Source organism: Mchenga conophoros, linkage group LG5, assembly GCF_057382185.1.
Source record: "Mchenga conophoros isolate Kocher_MC1m ecotype Shallow Benthic linkage group LG5, M_conophoros_male_GT1.1, whole genome shotgun sequence".
Taxonomy (NCBI): Eukaryota; Metazoa; Chordata; class Actinopteri; order Cichliformes; family Cichlidae; genus Mchenga; species Mchenga conophoros.
Genome location: NC_140530.1, coordinates 2,743,235 through 2,758,522, shown reverse-complemented (window position 1 = coordinate 2,758,522; position 15,288 = coordinate 2,743,235). Strand labels below are relative to the sequence as shown.

The 15,288-nt window shown below is 44.1% G+C and overlaps 1 protein-coding gene across 4 annotated transcripts in view; it reads left to right on the top strand.

Moving 5' to 3' along the window:
* LOC146573582 (calcium-dependent secretion activator 1-like) overlaps nucleotides 1-15,288 on the top strand; it is a 329,487-nt gene that overhangs the window by 195,978 nt on the left and 118,221 nt on the right. For all 4 annotated transcript variants that reach the window (XM_085272827.1, XM_085272826.1, XM_085272828.1 and 1 more), the window contains exons 14-16: nucleotides 5,840-5,941; nucleotides 6,036-6,099; nucleotides 6,618-6,741. In XM_085272827.1, the coding sequence (XP_085128953.1) occupies nucleotides 5,840-5,941; nucleotides 6,036-6,099; nucleotides 6,618-6,741 (290 nt within the window). The remainder of the gene's footprint in view (nucleotides 1-5,839; nucleotides 5,942-6,035; nucleotides 6,100-6,617; nucleotides 6,742-15,288) is intronic.

Below are 15,288 nucleotides of genomic sequence, written 5' to 3'. Positions count from 1 at the left end.
TCAGACCTCCTTTAGCATGCTCAGATACTAGGGGAAGAACTCCAGAGAACATCAGAAATTGTCTGGCTGGGTATTTCTCCTACCTTCTCCACCGGTGGAGGGAACTTAACTTAAAGCAGGGTCCTGCAGTGTAGTCAGTGATTCATTGTCAGCTTGAACTTCCCAGACGCAACCCCATCATTTGGGATTCTGTCGACAAGGGCTGAACGGTCAACTGCCACTGAACTGTCAACCAGGTAACCCAGTGTTGCAGCTAAGCACTGTCCTCCTTGTGCTTCAGCAGTTCCTGCAGTGACTCATGCCATCATGAGGACACAGAGTGCAGTCACAGTAGCCCTAAAGCGCTTGATATAACTTGTGTCATTCACCCGTTCACCCAAGCATTTTTTCTAAGATTTTTGTACCTCAGTCCTTTTTTTCTAACATTCACACACATTCATTTGCTGATGGATACATCTGAGAGCAAGTACAATCTGAGGATAGAAGACGCACTTCCAAACAGGGAGAGAGTGCCCTGATGTAGAATGGGGAAGAGTGGTGGTTGATAGCCCAGAGATGCCTAAAACAGAGCCTGTAGCAGAGGAGGTGAGTGAATTCTGGGTGTATTCAACCTAGGACAGTTGAGAGGACCAGATGGAGGGGTTTTGAGGAGTGATGCAGCCGAGGGAGATCTCAATCTCCTGGTTGAGCCTTTCAGTTTGTCCATTTGTCTGTTGGTGTTGGCCCCGAGGGCATTGCAAAATGCCTTCCAAGCTTGGGCGATGAACTGGGATTCTGTGTAACTTAAAAACATGAACAGCAAGTAGTTTGGCTATGTCTGAGGCCATGGGTAATTTCTCAAGGACTAGAAATTGAGCTGCTGTAGAGAATCTAAGAACCCATTCACACACATTCCAAGTGTGTGAATGTGTGTGTGAATGGGTGGATGACAGGTTGTGTAAAGCGCTTTGGGGTCCTTAGGGACTAGAAAAGCTCTATACAAAATACAAGCCATTTACAGGCCAATCTATCAATGGTAGATAAGGTTACTGTCACACCGGGCTGTTAACCCACTCTAGGTCATGTGTCTCATTACATGAGCCAATGTGTAAAAAAAAGGTGTGGGTCATTATCAACACTGAGTACTGCTTTTATTTCTGGCACAGATGGCACATGCCACTACATAGTCCTTGACATACCTCCATGATGACCAAGCAGAAGTAACGTTTGAAAAGAGAAATGGGTGGCCAGTGTAAGTCCAGTGGATCACAACAGAATGGTCAGTGATGGAATCCTATCGGTAGTTAGGGGGACCTAAGGATCATGTTCATCCTGCACAGCTTGATGGCTCATTTTCTACAAATCCCATTTCAGTGATCCAACAGTACATGAAGCATGAAGTATGGAGAATTCATTCAGGGTCCAGCAGGCTGGTGTCATCTAAGTACTCGTTAGAGAGTGCGTCCGTTTTGACATTCCTTGACTCTGAGTGATAGAACATTAAAATTGAAATGTCAGGAAAAATGGAGACCAGTGGGCTGGATGAGCATTTAACCTTTTAGCACTTTTAAGGTAATTGAGGTTCTTGTGATTTGTTCAGATAACAAAAGTCTGCTCGGCCTCCTCCAGCCAGTGGCATCACACCTCCAGTGATGCTCTACATCATAATTGAGTACAGTGGGGATCAGCTACCAGAAGGAGAAGGTACGGGGTTGCAGGTTACCTTGGAAGCCTGACCACTGCGAGAGAACTGCCCCCACCCTGGAGTCAGACACATCTACCTCAATGATGAACTGGAGCTTGGTATCTGGTTGCATGAGGACTGGTGCTGAGGTGAACAGTTCCTTTAATTAAGTGAAGGCTGCTGCAGCTTCTGAGTAACAAACAAAGGGCACTTTAGGCGAAGTGAGATGTGTGAGAGGTGTAGCTACCTGACTGTAGTTGCGGATGAAGCATCAATAAAATGAAAAGCAGAGGAAATGCTGTACCAGCTTCTGAGATGGAAGGAAGAAAGGTCTCTCAACACATCATTTACCAGAGCTTGAAAGACAGCGCATGCATTTGTTAATCCAAAGGGTATGACCAGGTATAAAGTGTCCAATATGTGTCAAAGGCTTCCACTCGTCACCCTTCCAGATGCGTATTAAGTGGTAGACGTTACGGAGATTGAGTTCAGTGAAATCAGTGACCCCCGGGAGGGGCTTAAAAGCAGAAGTGATTGGGGGCAGTGGATATTTGTTCTTGAAGGTTATTTGAGTCCACGATAGTCTATGCATTTGTCTTTCTTAATAACAAACAAATAAACAGCACCTACAAGGGAGGAAGACGGACAGATGATTCAAGCGGCCAAAGATTGTATTTTTCCATCACTTCCTTCCCATGCCGCGACAGGTTGTAAAGGCAACTGAAGGGAAGATTGATGGTGCAGTCATAGGTTCTGTGCAAAGACAGAGATAGGGCTTTATCTTTAGTGAACACTTCCTGTAAATTGTGGTATTCTCTGGCACAGCTGAAAGATCGGGAGGAGTTGTGTGAGCTGAATCAAACTTCAGAAACTAGTCCAACTTACTGCCGGCAATATGAACCAAGTTGGTTGTACAGGGAGTGAACGGCCAACAGCCAGACACTCCATACTCCCAAAGCATCGCCCACATGATACTTTGAGGGTTGAGATTGAATGCCTTGCCCACAAAATGAAGTAAAAAGTTAAGCAAAAAAGTACACTGGTTTGGCAAACTTCCACACACCCTTGAATATCCCCAAGGTGATGGTCTAGTGTCCCACAACCAGGAGGAAAACTGCATTGTTCCACCTAAATCCAAAGTTCAGCTAATGGACAGACTGTCCTCTCCAGTACCCTAGCATAGATTTTCTGAGGAGTGTAATGCCCTAATAATTGGATCACTCCCTCACCCCTTTTAAACAAGGGAACCATCACCCCAGTCTGCCAATCCAGAGGCAATGCCCGAGACCTCAACCACCACAATGGTAGTGGGATGCTTTGTGAATACAGCACTGCTTCCCCCTCCTGACTCCTCTAATTGTTTGCTAGAATTGCTCTGAGGCAAACCGAAAGCCTTAATCCATGGTCTCACCAAACTCTTCCCACACAGTTTTTTGCATCAACCACTGCCTGAGCTTCACTCTCCTTGGCTTAGCAGTCAGCTGCAACTGGAGACCAAGTCCGATCTTTACCATCTGGTTCTCAGATTATTCCCACACCAAGAACGAACTACCCTGCAGCCACAACTCCCTGGGGCAGGCTCAGCAATGGAGATGCAGAACATGGTTCACTCAGCATCAGTATCTGCAGAGCACCCTTAATAATCTAATCGAAGCTCTGCCAGAGGTGGGAATTGAAGATGTCGTGGAATGGTGCCTCTGCCAGCTCATTATACATTTGGATGCACCAGGTATGCCCAGCATCTTCCCCAACCACCAGATCCAACAGTTGACAGTTCAGCATCTCTCTTTAACTGCATGTCCAAGACATATAGCCGTAGATCTGATGATATGATTACAAAATCAATCATCAACCGCTGTGTCCTGGTGTGTACCAGAGTGCACTCTCCAGCACCCTACCCAGTGAATCCAACAAGGCTGACACACGGGTACAGATGACAGTCAGGACCTAAGGTTCCCCCTAAGGTGCAGGCAAGCAACCCCTCATCCACTGGTGAAAACTTCAACATACAGGCAGCAAACTGGGAGGATACAAGTATACCCACCCCTGCTTGCTCATTTAGGGCAATTCCATAATCAAACAGAATCAGTCAATGTGCTGCTAGGCAGAAGCAGGACTCGGGTGTAGACTCTCTTCAAATTAAAAAGTAAATTTATTTACTAGTGGTGCAACTACACTACCGCCCAAAGATTTTACAACAATCTTTCCAGTCATTTATTGCAATTCAAGTCATTCAAGTCCAATGAATAGCTTGAAATGGTACAAAGGTAAGTGTTGAACTGCCAGAGGTTAAAAAAAAAGGTAAGGTTACCCAAAATTGAAAAATAATGAACATTTCATAATTATAAGAAAGGGGCTTTTTCGGTGAACACAAAATAGGTTAATAATTTAAAGCTGTCCTGCAGGTTGATCAAGCCTTGAAAGCTGCTGTTACTAATGCCTATGGGTGTTTCAATTTTTCTGGATTACTTACAACCCCCTGTCTGCATAAATGCAGTGATGGAACACACTGTGATACCATACCTTAGTGAGCATCAGTTGAACAGTATTGCACTGCAGAAAGTAGTGTGTTGCTACAAAATGGTGAGAAAAAAGGCAATTAACAATAGAAGAGAGACAGATAATCACAACACTTAAAAATTTACCTCTTTTCTATACAGAAATTGCAAGAAAATGTCAAGGAAAGCAGAAGCAGAAAGAATACTGAAACTATAATTCATGTATAATGACGTTACTTTCTATAACACACACACACTCACACGCACACATATGCATGTACACTGACACAGACCTACACTCACCCCCACCCCCTCCAAATGCCTTCGAAGCTTATGTCTTCTATGTCGTGACATGTGCTGATTCATGTGCTGAGGTGCTTTTTTCTGTTCTCAAACTGATCTCCCGGTTGGAGCTCAGTCTGGGGGGAGTTATTTTTTCTCCTCGTCTTTCCTCATGTTGTGCATTTTCCATTGTTATACCCCTCTGACCTGTCTTCCCCATGTGATGTTGTAATGAATGTATGGTCGGAAGGGTAAGATGGCACTGGCAAAGGTCAGCAGCCTTAACCCAACAAATTTCCCATGCTTGGGACTAATAAAGGTTATCTTATCTCATCTTAACCAGTAATTTGAGGTTGTTGAGGAAACACTGTTAGTTAATAACATAATAGGTGAATAATGTGGTCATGGATTCACCAAGTGCTTTGCCGACTAATAAAGTGTTACCACAAAAACAAATGTTTTGTTTATGTGAATCTGCATGTTGAATACTTTGTATGAATTTTGCATATTTAAATAATTTAATTAATCTGAAATATAATTAAACCATCTCAGCGTGCATGCCTCCACTTACAATGCCTCCTTCAGTTATAGGCACAACTACTTGATCCTGGTTTGCTGTTGGATGCTTCATAATGTCTCCTATATGTAAGACATTATGAAGGCTCTACAAAGAAATGTTGGCCCACCCCATGTGCTGTGAGAGCCTGTAACTCATTCTCCAGCGGGCAAACTGAAACTTTTTTCAGATTATGTTGGTGCCACCAGCACGGTGGCACGGTGGTTAGCACTGTTGCCGCACAGCAAGAGGGTCCTGAGTTCAATTCCACCATCAGGCCGGGGTCTTTCTGTGTGGAGTTTGCATGTTTTCCCTGGGTACTCCGGCTTCCTCCCACAGTCCAAATCTAAATTGCCCATAAGTGTGAATCTGTGAGTGAATGTGAGTCTGTGTCTCTGCGTGTTGGCCCTACGACAGACTGGCGACCTGTCCAGGGTGTACCCTGCCTCTTGCCCTATGACAAGCTGGGATAGGCTCCAGCGCCCCCCACGACCCTGGAAAGGACAAGAGGAAGCGAATGGATGGATGTTATATGGAGTGACCCTGATAAGAAAATTTTAATTTTAATTTACTGATTAATTCCAGTTTCAACACCACAGTTTTAATAAAGAACAGAAAATATGCATTTTACATTTCAATTAATAAAAGTAAGTAATATTGCCATTTCCTTTATTAAAAAAGTTAACAGTTTTTTAAAAATATGAATTATACGTTAGATCGAAATCTGAGGTATAAGCAAATGCTAACATTATCCGTGGAAAATATGGGTATTTTGACATTTGTGCTGAAAGGTTCAACAGAAACTTTGAGTGCATTTTTTCAAATGCCTCTGTGTTTCAGGCCCGACGGTATCGGCACAGTCACTGTTGAGGAGAAAGAGCGCTTTGAGGAAATCAAGGAGAGGCTACGGGTGCTTCTTGAAAACCAGATTACACACTTCCGGTAGGACCCATTGCAACAACTACACAATGACACATTGTCCAATTGGACTGTTGAAGTTTGAAAAAAAAACAAAACAAACCTCTTTTCTAAACAGGTACTGTTTTCCATTTGGAAGACCTGAAGGGGCATTGAAGGCAACTCTGTCCCTGCTCGAAAGGGTAAGACTGTTGTAACACAGGATAAAACATAAGATTGATCCTACCTGTTTTTGGTGGCTCTTTGGGAAGGACTATATGTCCAGTCATACAATACTACGCTGCTATTTCTTTTTTATCATTGTTGATTTTGCTACTACTTGCTAGGTTTGTCAGGTTTCTTTTTATTTACTGGAGGGAAAGAGTTAGTTGATTTTTATAACAAACAATGCGGAGCAAACTGAAACCTGTTTAATTCTGCTCTCTACCTTTAAACTTTAGCTCAAACTGTCATCTTTTCTTGAAACTAATGATAATATTTCCATGCCAAAACCAAACAAAACAACAATAATTAAAAGTAATAAAACTCTTAACATGAGGACAACAAAACCTAAAGATTTAATGGGACATATGGAGGCTATAGAGTAATTTTTTCATTTAAGCCTGAGGACATGTTTTTACAATATTTATTTACATCTTTTATTAAAAGGTACTGCAAAAATAAATAAATAACAATAATTTTGCTGTGTTTTTTGTATAAGGTTTTAATGAAAGATATTGTCACCCCAGTCCCACAAGAGGAAGTCAAAGGTGTGATCCGTAAGTGTTTGGAGCAGGCAGCTCAGGTCAATTACCAGCGTCTGTCAGAGTATGCAAAACTGGAAGGTACGTTATTACTCTGCTCCTTTGTGTGAACGCAATCTTGCTATAGTGCTAGTGGTAGCTGCAATAGTAGTAGTCGTAGTAAAAGCTGTTATGACATTTATTGTTTTTTGGAAATTCCATTTCCATCTTATGGGAACTGTCAGATAAATATATCCAAATGAAGAACACATTACAGTTATAGACATTGCATACCTTAACAAAAACAAATGCCAATTAATATGCTATGCAGAACCAGATGGGAAAGATCTGAAGTGCAGAGGGGATTTTCTAATCTTAGTGGGGAGGTTATTTAAAATTATGGTGACAGTATATGAGAATGTTTAATAAGCTTGTAAAACACAGAAAATTGAAATGCAAAAGTAGTAAATATTTTCACCGAATTTGACCAATCAAACATTAATAAACTGAAACAGTAGTAAACCGATGAAGTCAGGGGTCTATTTCTCTATAGATTTTGCAGACAATATTTGAAATGCTAGAACAACATTTCAAATAATGTCTAGTATCAAAATGGATAAAATCAAGCAAAACTGTATGGTAGTACTTTAAATGACAGCAATTATTTAGTTTTTCTTCATCATTTTTTTACTAAGATAATTACAGTAAAAATGCTTTCAATTCAATCTTGCTGACTTCTTCCACCGTGCTTTAGCTTCTCGTTCAGCCGAGTCTTACACTGCCTTGGTTTACCTTTGACTTGCCTGGTAACTGAGAAGATTCTCCTTGTTTCCTGTTCTGGGTTTTCCTTGTGTTCTGATGACTTCCACACTAATCCTTCTGTTTTCCTTATCTATTGGCCTTTTCTGCTTTTAACCTCTGTTTTAAAGCAGGTGGGCGAGTAAGACACAATGAGACTATCTTTTGTGCCAGGATTTTATTTTACTTTTGTTTCTTGCCTCGTCTAGGTTTTCTTTAACAGCAACAAGCATTCTGTAGGCCCCTGAAACAATGACTTATTAACTGTGTCAGAACACTAACCTCTTTTAATGTGTGATAATTCTTCAGATTTGACATGTGAATATGTAAATTTAATATCTTTTGAACTTACTATATGTGTGACCTTAAACCTTTGACATTAAGATTATTAATGTTCAATATAACAGCTGAGCTATTTTCTTGTCTTCTGAAATAGACTTTACATATACAGCACCAATATTTTCTCTGTTTTAGGAACAGATGTCATTATTCTCTGGAACTTTTTCATACTTGACAATCAACTCTAACAGACTCAAACTGACACGTTTGATTAGAGTCATGTAATACACATAAGACAAGTAATTAACTGCTTTGAATTTAAGGGTGTTTTCACACATGCGGTGTGTAATTCATTCAAATTAACTCTGGTTTGTTTTTGCCCTTTGGTGTGACTCGTTTGGGCAGATATGAACACAGTAATTGCGCTTGGACCAAAACAACCGCACTCTGGAGGAGGTGGTCTTGGCATGGTTCCAAATGAACGCCAGAGGAGTTGGTTTACAACGTATAACAACTAGTTGTAATCAGTTTGAACTAAAAAAAAAAAAGCTGTACATATGCTTTGTATTCTAGGATGTGGCAAGGTTTCCGTTACGCCCCACTTAAAAATGAAGTGTTGTCTGGGGTGGGGGCCCCCAGCCACTAGAGGTCAGCGACCGTAACAGTTTCCATGATCCTTATCTGTTTACTTTTTGTTTATGTCCAGTTTATGTGTCGTAGTCTTAGTCAGTGTTTATTTCATGTTTTATATTGTTAGTCTTTGTCCTAAATGCATTGTTTTCAGTTTTGCTTCCCTCTGTCTCATTTCCTTGATTTAGTTCAGATGTGTTCCCTGGTGTGTTCCATCTCCCTGATTACCTCATGTGTGTGTTCAAGCCCTCAGTTTCCATAGCTCTTTGTCGCGTTGTACTGTTTATAGTGTTAGCATTTTGGGTTTGCAACTCCACGCACTCTGCGACACAAAGTGTTTTAGGTGTGCAAAGGTCTGTATGGGCTAGCAACTAGCTGTGAAATGAATGTAAATTCTTGTTCAAGTAGAATACAAGACCTTTTTCCTGTATTTACTTTTGTTGCTTCCACTCCAGACAGCTCTGGCGAATAAGCAGACTGAATCTTCTCACGTGGTTTGTAGTGACGCATTTTGATTCACTTGGATTTTTTTTCTCTGAGTAAAAACAAACCCAAACATGGGGAAACGATAAAACTGACTAGAACCGCATCAGCTGATTCAGACCAGAGTAAATGAACTACAGGTGTGAAAATGCCCAATGATACAATAGAATGCTGCTCAAAAAAATTAGAAATTCTTTGAAAACAAATTAGGTTTCAGTGGAGAAATTACATAATGCTGGATATGAAAATGCAAATTATCAACCTACAAAAGGTTAATTTCAAAGACACTCAAAAATCAACCAAAAAAAGTAATGTGGCACACTAGTCCATGTTGCTGAAACGTCATTGTAGCAACTCAAAGCGAGTTGTTTGAATGTACTTGCTCCTAATGAGAAGGCATACTCCTAATGACTCAACAGATTGTGCTCCTGGACAGTCTGAGATGCAGCCTGGTGGTACTGGATGGACTGAAATATAGTGTGCTAAGGGTCCTCTATTGGATTTAGGTCTGGCAAGCTTGGGGGCCAGTCTATGTTATCAGTTCCTTAATCCTCCAGGCGCTGCATGCATGCATGCTCTTGCCATATGATACACGTGCATGTCATGCACCAGGAGCACCTAGGACTCAGTGCAGCAGCATAGGGTCTGACAATGGTTCCAAGGATTTAAACCCAATATCTATTCAGGTGCCGTTGCCTAGCAGTGACCACTGGTACCTCTAGAGGCTATTGGGCAGACGTTCACATCAGTGTCCTGTTGGAGGTCATTTTGTACTGCACTGGCAGTACTTATCCTATTCGTCCTTGCGCAAAGGGGCAGATACCCGTCCTGGTGATGGCTTGAAGATATTGTACAACTTCACATTCTTGAGACTGTGCTGGGAGACCCAGTAAACCTTCTGGAAATGGTATGTATTGATGTGCCGTCCTGGAGGAGTTGAGCTACAGTACCTAAATCCTACTACCTCTGTAGGGTCCAGGTATTGCCTTATGCTACCAGTAGTGAAACTGACCCTAGCCATATATAAAACTAGCAAAAAACAGGGAAAAAGATGTCACCAACAAAAGGTAAAACCATTCCTGTTTTGCAGTTGACTCATTATTACTCCTTTCGCTCCGTCACCCTTGTTCTGTGTCTTCCTAGTCTTGTCTCTGTCTCATCCCTCTGTTCCCCATATTTAGTCAGTCTGCGTCTCAGTTTGTGTTTCTTGTGTTTTATGTTGATAGTCTCTTGTCCTGTGTGCATCATGTTCAGTTTTACTTCCCCTGTCTCGACAGTTAGATTATGTCCAGCCATGTTCCCCAGGCGTTTCCTCTCCTCCCTGAGTCCCTCTTTTGTGTATATATTGTCTGTATCTCCTTCTGTCCAGTTTTGTGATATCCCATCTTGCTGTGTGTCCTGTCGGTACTGTGTTTCCCTGTATTATTCTGTTTGTTTAGTTTCTCTAACTTAGCATTCCCAGTTTAGTTGTTTAACCTTAAATTAAGTAAACTCTTTCAAGTATAGTCTTGCTTGTGAGTCTACATTTTGGGTCTGCCTGCCTGCCTCACACAGTAGCATGAAAAACTATCCCAGGAGTTTAACTGACTTGGTGCTATACTTTAATTAAAAGATGTTTCTTTAATCTTTTTGAGCAGTATATTTATATATATATGGCTACCTCAGTCATGCCCCACAGCTTAGATATAAAACAGCTGCGCAGATGTGAAACCAGTGATGGTTTGATTGGAACACATCTCCAAGCGGCCTGAAGCTGGAGACAGTCTCTCACTCCAAGAAGCAGACATCATGTCAAGGGGGGGAAACCAAGTAAGCAAGCTTACAGTGTAACCGTATGTTACCATATTGAGACTTACAGTTACTTACAAGTACTTACAATTTCCATATGTGCGGGGTAACTCACCCCACAAGGAGACAGTCAAGGCCCCACCAGATGCAAAGGCCCTGCCTGGGGGGGGGCAAACATCAGTCTGCCAGATGCAAGACTGGCCTGAGCAAGTCAAGATGCAAGGACCGCTCATGGTTGGCCCGCAAGCTGATCAAGGAGACAAAGGTTACAGCTGAGGGGCATCTAGCACCTGCTTATGCCTCTAGGGGAACCTAGAGGCATAAGGCTGCCACCCAGTAGGACAACCGGGACTTTGACAAGTGCCTGCCCAGGATGGAAGGCAATTAAGAGCTGGGCCCTATTTCAGGAAGCCGGTTTAGTGCAAACTCTGAGTAAGTAAACCCTGAGTTAACGAAAACTCTGGGTTTTCGGTTTCACAAAGCGAGTTTAGATTAATTCTGAGTGAGTTACTATGACGACACACTCCGTGAAGCTAACCTGCCCCCTAGCAGGTTTACTTCAACTAACCCTGACCTTCTCCGCCTCTTTGTCAGAAACCTGACTGTAGGAAGTGTCAGACATGGCGTGCCCCTTCCTTGAAGAGCCAGTAGATGTTGAAGCCCAAATTCTCCGCAGAGCTCTCCGCCGGGAGAGAGTGATTAGAGCGCGTTTGGACATTTTATCATTTCCTGATGATTTCCTGTGTGAACGTTACCGTTTTTCAGCACAATCTATAATTTATTTGAATAACATCCTCAGGCCTAATATTGCTCATGTGACACATCGCGGACATCCTCTCAGTTCTGTACATATTATTTGTATCGCACTTCGGTTTTTTTGCAAACGGGAGCTTTCTGTATAATATTGGTGACGCTGAGCACGTTTCCAAGGCTACCGTCTGTCGGGCAGTCAGGAATGTTACAGTTGCACTGAAACGTCTCCTGTACTCGTTTGTGGTGTTCCCCGGTCATAGACCCACAAGATTTATCAAAGAGGGATGCCACAAAATTGCAGGTAGCAGGATGAACAAAACTTAATTCATGATGTGGTGATATTTGAACTACTACTTAAATCTTACATTTATTTTCACGGTTCCCAGGCGTGATTGGCTGTATAGATGGCACTCACATTCCAATCATTGCTCCTTCAGTAAATGAAGGAGACTATGTGAACAGGAAGTCTTTCCACAGCATTAATGTACAGGTACATAGTTCCCTGTAGCATTTCAAACTAACAAATTATTTCATTATAGTAATGGATGCTAATTTGTGTTCTCTGCACTGTGAAAATCATATGTGATGCTGCCAACATTATCACAAATGTGGAAGCCAAGTGGCCAGGCTCTGTGAGTGGTGGTGGTGGAGGACCTCCACCTGTTTTTCAGGCCTCCGCTTTTTTTTCTGTTGGCTATAACGGGTCACATTTGAGCATACAGAGTAAGCAAATATGTACTTGTAATGTGCTCAGATAATTTCAATAAGTGCTTACAGAAAGAAAATTAATGTAGCCTCTAACTGCAATTGATTTACATGGGACAAACAGACCAAGCACTATGGCTCATAATACAATTACACCTTACCTGTTTGGACTATATTTTTATATTTCATTTTTACTTTCTGCCAGGAACGTTTGGAGCCTGTTGGGTTGCACCTGCGCTCACATCACAAAATAAAATGTATAAAATAAAAAATAAAATAAAATATAATAAAATAACGTGTTAAATGGGTGGGAATCCCTAGATCAACGTTTAAATTAACACTCATGCATTGACTCTGTCGGCCATGCATGCTCCCTTTCTTTTGCAGCTGAGGCTGTGTTACTTTTTTTCCGCGGAATTTGCATGTTATCGGCATATGCTGCCATCGGAATTTTGGCCTCAAGCGCTGTGAAATACATTGACCGCGCCTTCTTTCCCTCCGTCTCCATGGTGACTCGCTTAATCTGTGCTCCACTAATCAGGGCTTTATGTATCCTCGTGCGCGCGCTTAACTTGGGGTTAAAGCAACTCCGCGTTGACTGAACTAATTGTTATCAGCCTTTCTGAAACCGAATATTCCGAGTTGGACAGTTCGGGGTTACTCAACCCTGAGTATCGTTTTTAACTCTGAGTTTTCTAAACTGGCTTCCTGAAATAGGGCCCTGGTCTGTTGTCCAAATCAGCTGGGGATACCTGACATATAGAGCCAGCGCTCAGCCTCGCTAAGCGCTTAGCGACAGAGGTGAATGGTCTTAATCGCTATCACCATTCAATGCAGGGTCACAGCGTAAGGGGTGGACCTGCTCAAAAGTGATCCACTCGCCTGGGAAAGGAGGTTCCTCTGGGCCGGAAGCTCCCAGAGTCTTGAGTCGAGGAGAGGCTGGATCACTGAGAACCAGGGCATGTTGGGCCAGAAAGGGGCCACCAGGACAAGCCTAGTTTCTGCAGCCTGGACCCGGAGAGGACCAAGTGGAGGAGAGAGAAAGGAGGGAAGGTATACAAAAAAGCCTGGTTCCAGGGATGCACCAGGGCATCCCACCCCCGGAAAGGGCTATCGAAGAACAGGGGGCAGTGTGTTGACTCCCTGGAGGCAAAGAGGTCCCCCTCTGCCCTTCTGAAACAGTGCTAGATTTGTTTCAACCACCTGCGGGTGGAGCCTCCACTCCACCCCCCCCCCCCCCCCCCCCCCGACATGATGACTGCTTCTGTATTCAGTGGCACGTGCACAGCCCCGAGGGAGCAGAAATGGGGGAGAGCCTACTGCTTTAGCCTTGCGGCTATCCTGCAGAGGAGAAATAAGCCCAAGCCCCCCTGCTTGTTGACATAGGCCACCAGAACTGTGCTGTCCTTCCCAACAATCACATGAAACCACTGCAGTCGAGGCAGGAAAATCCCGAAGTGCCAGGAAGACGGATCCAGCACATTGATGTGCACAGTGGCAGCCATCAGACCCGTGAGGGAGAGGCACAGCCCCCGGCTCAGTAGAGAGTGGAGGCCGAAGTGGTCTGGGCATGCACAAAAGACCCATCGCCGTTGTGCCTGCAGGGCTATTTTTACTCTTTGGCTTATGACACAGTCTGACCCTGATTTTATTGTTTTAATCTAATGTACTGATTTTATTGTTTTAAATGTGTTTTTTTTCCTTTTTCTATTTTTTTATATATATTTTACTTATCTTATATTATTATTACTATTTTTCTCATTTTTTTAACATGCTCAATGTATCATGTTGGTGTTGATGAGGTCCGCCCCGAGTTCCTGAAGGCTCTGGACGTTGTAGGGCTGTCCTGGTTGACACCGCAACCAGGACACCGACGAACTCTCCTTTCCAGCCTCCCTGGGAAAGTCTATGCCAGGGTGCTGGAAAGGAGAGTTCGTCCGTTAGTCGAACCTCGGATACAGGAGGAACAATGCGGTTTTCGTCCTGGTCGCGGAACACTGGACCAGCTCTTTATCCTCTCCAGGATACTTGAGGGTGCATGGGAGTTTGCCCAACCAGTCTACATGTGTTTTGTGGACTTGGAGAAGGCATTCGACCGTGTCCCTCGGGGTGTCCTGTGGGAGGTGTTGCGGGAATATGGGGTGTCTGGCCCATTGCTACGGGCCATTCGATCCCTATACAACCGTTGCAAGAGCTTGGTTCGCATTGCCGGCAATAAGTCGGACTCATTCCTGGTGGGTGATGGGCTCCGCCAGGGCTGCCCTTTGTCTCCGGTTCTGTTCATAATTTTTATGGACAGGATTTCTAGGCGCAGCCAAGTGTCGGAGGGCTTTCGCTTTGGTGGCCTCAGAATCTCATCTCTGATTTTTGCAGATGATGTGGTTCTGTTGGCTTCATCGGGTGAGGGCCTCCAGCTCGCACTGGAACGGTTCGCAGCCGAGTGTGAAGCAGCGGGAATGAGGATCAGCACCTCCAAATCTGAGGCCATGGTTCTCAGCCGGAAAAGGGTGGAGTGCCCACTCCGGGTCGGGGATGAGTTCCTGCCCCAAGTGGAGGAGTTCAAGTATCTCGGGGTCTTGTTCGCGAGTGATGGGAGAAGGGAGCCGGAGATCGACAGACGGATTGGGGCTGCAGCTGCAGTAATGCGGACGTTGCACCGGTCCGTCGTGGTGAAGAGGGAGCTGAGTGTAAAAGCGAAGCTCTCAATTTACCGGTCGATCTACGTCCCTACCCTCACCTATGGCCACGAGCTGTGGGTAGTGACCGAAAGAACGAGATCGCGGATACAAGCGGCAGAAATGAGCTTCCTCCGAAGGGTGGCTGGCCTCTCCCTTAGAGATAGGGTGAGAAGTTCGGCCATCCGGGAGGGGCTCAGAGTAGAGCAGCTGCTGCTCCACATCGAAAGGAGCCAGCTGAGGTGGTTCGGGCATCTGACAAGGATGCCCCCTGGGCGCCTCCTGGGTGAGGTGTTCCAGGCATGTCCCACCGGGAGGAGGCCCCGGGGCAGACCCAGGACACGCTGGAGAGATTATATCTCTCGGCTGGCCTGGGAACGCCTTGGTATTCCCCCGGATAAGCTGGAGGAGGTGGCTGGGGAGAGGGAGGTCTGGGCCTCTTTGCTTAGGCTGCTGCCCCCGCGACCCGGCCCCGGACAAAGCGGATGAAGATGGATGGATGGATGGATGGATGTATCATGTTTGACATGTCAAGTGT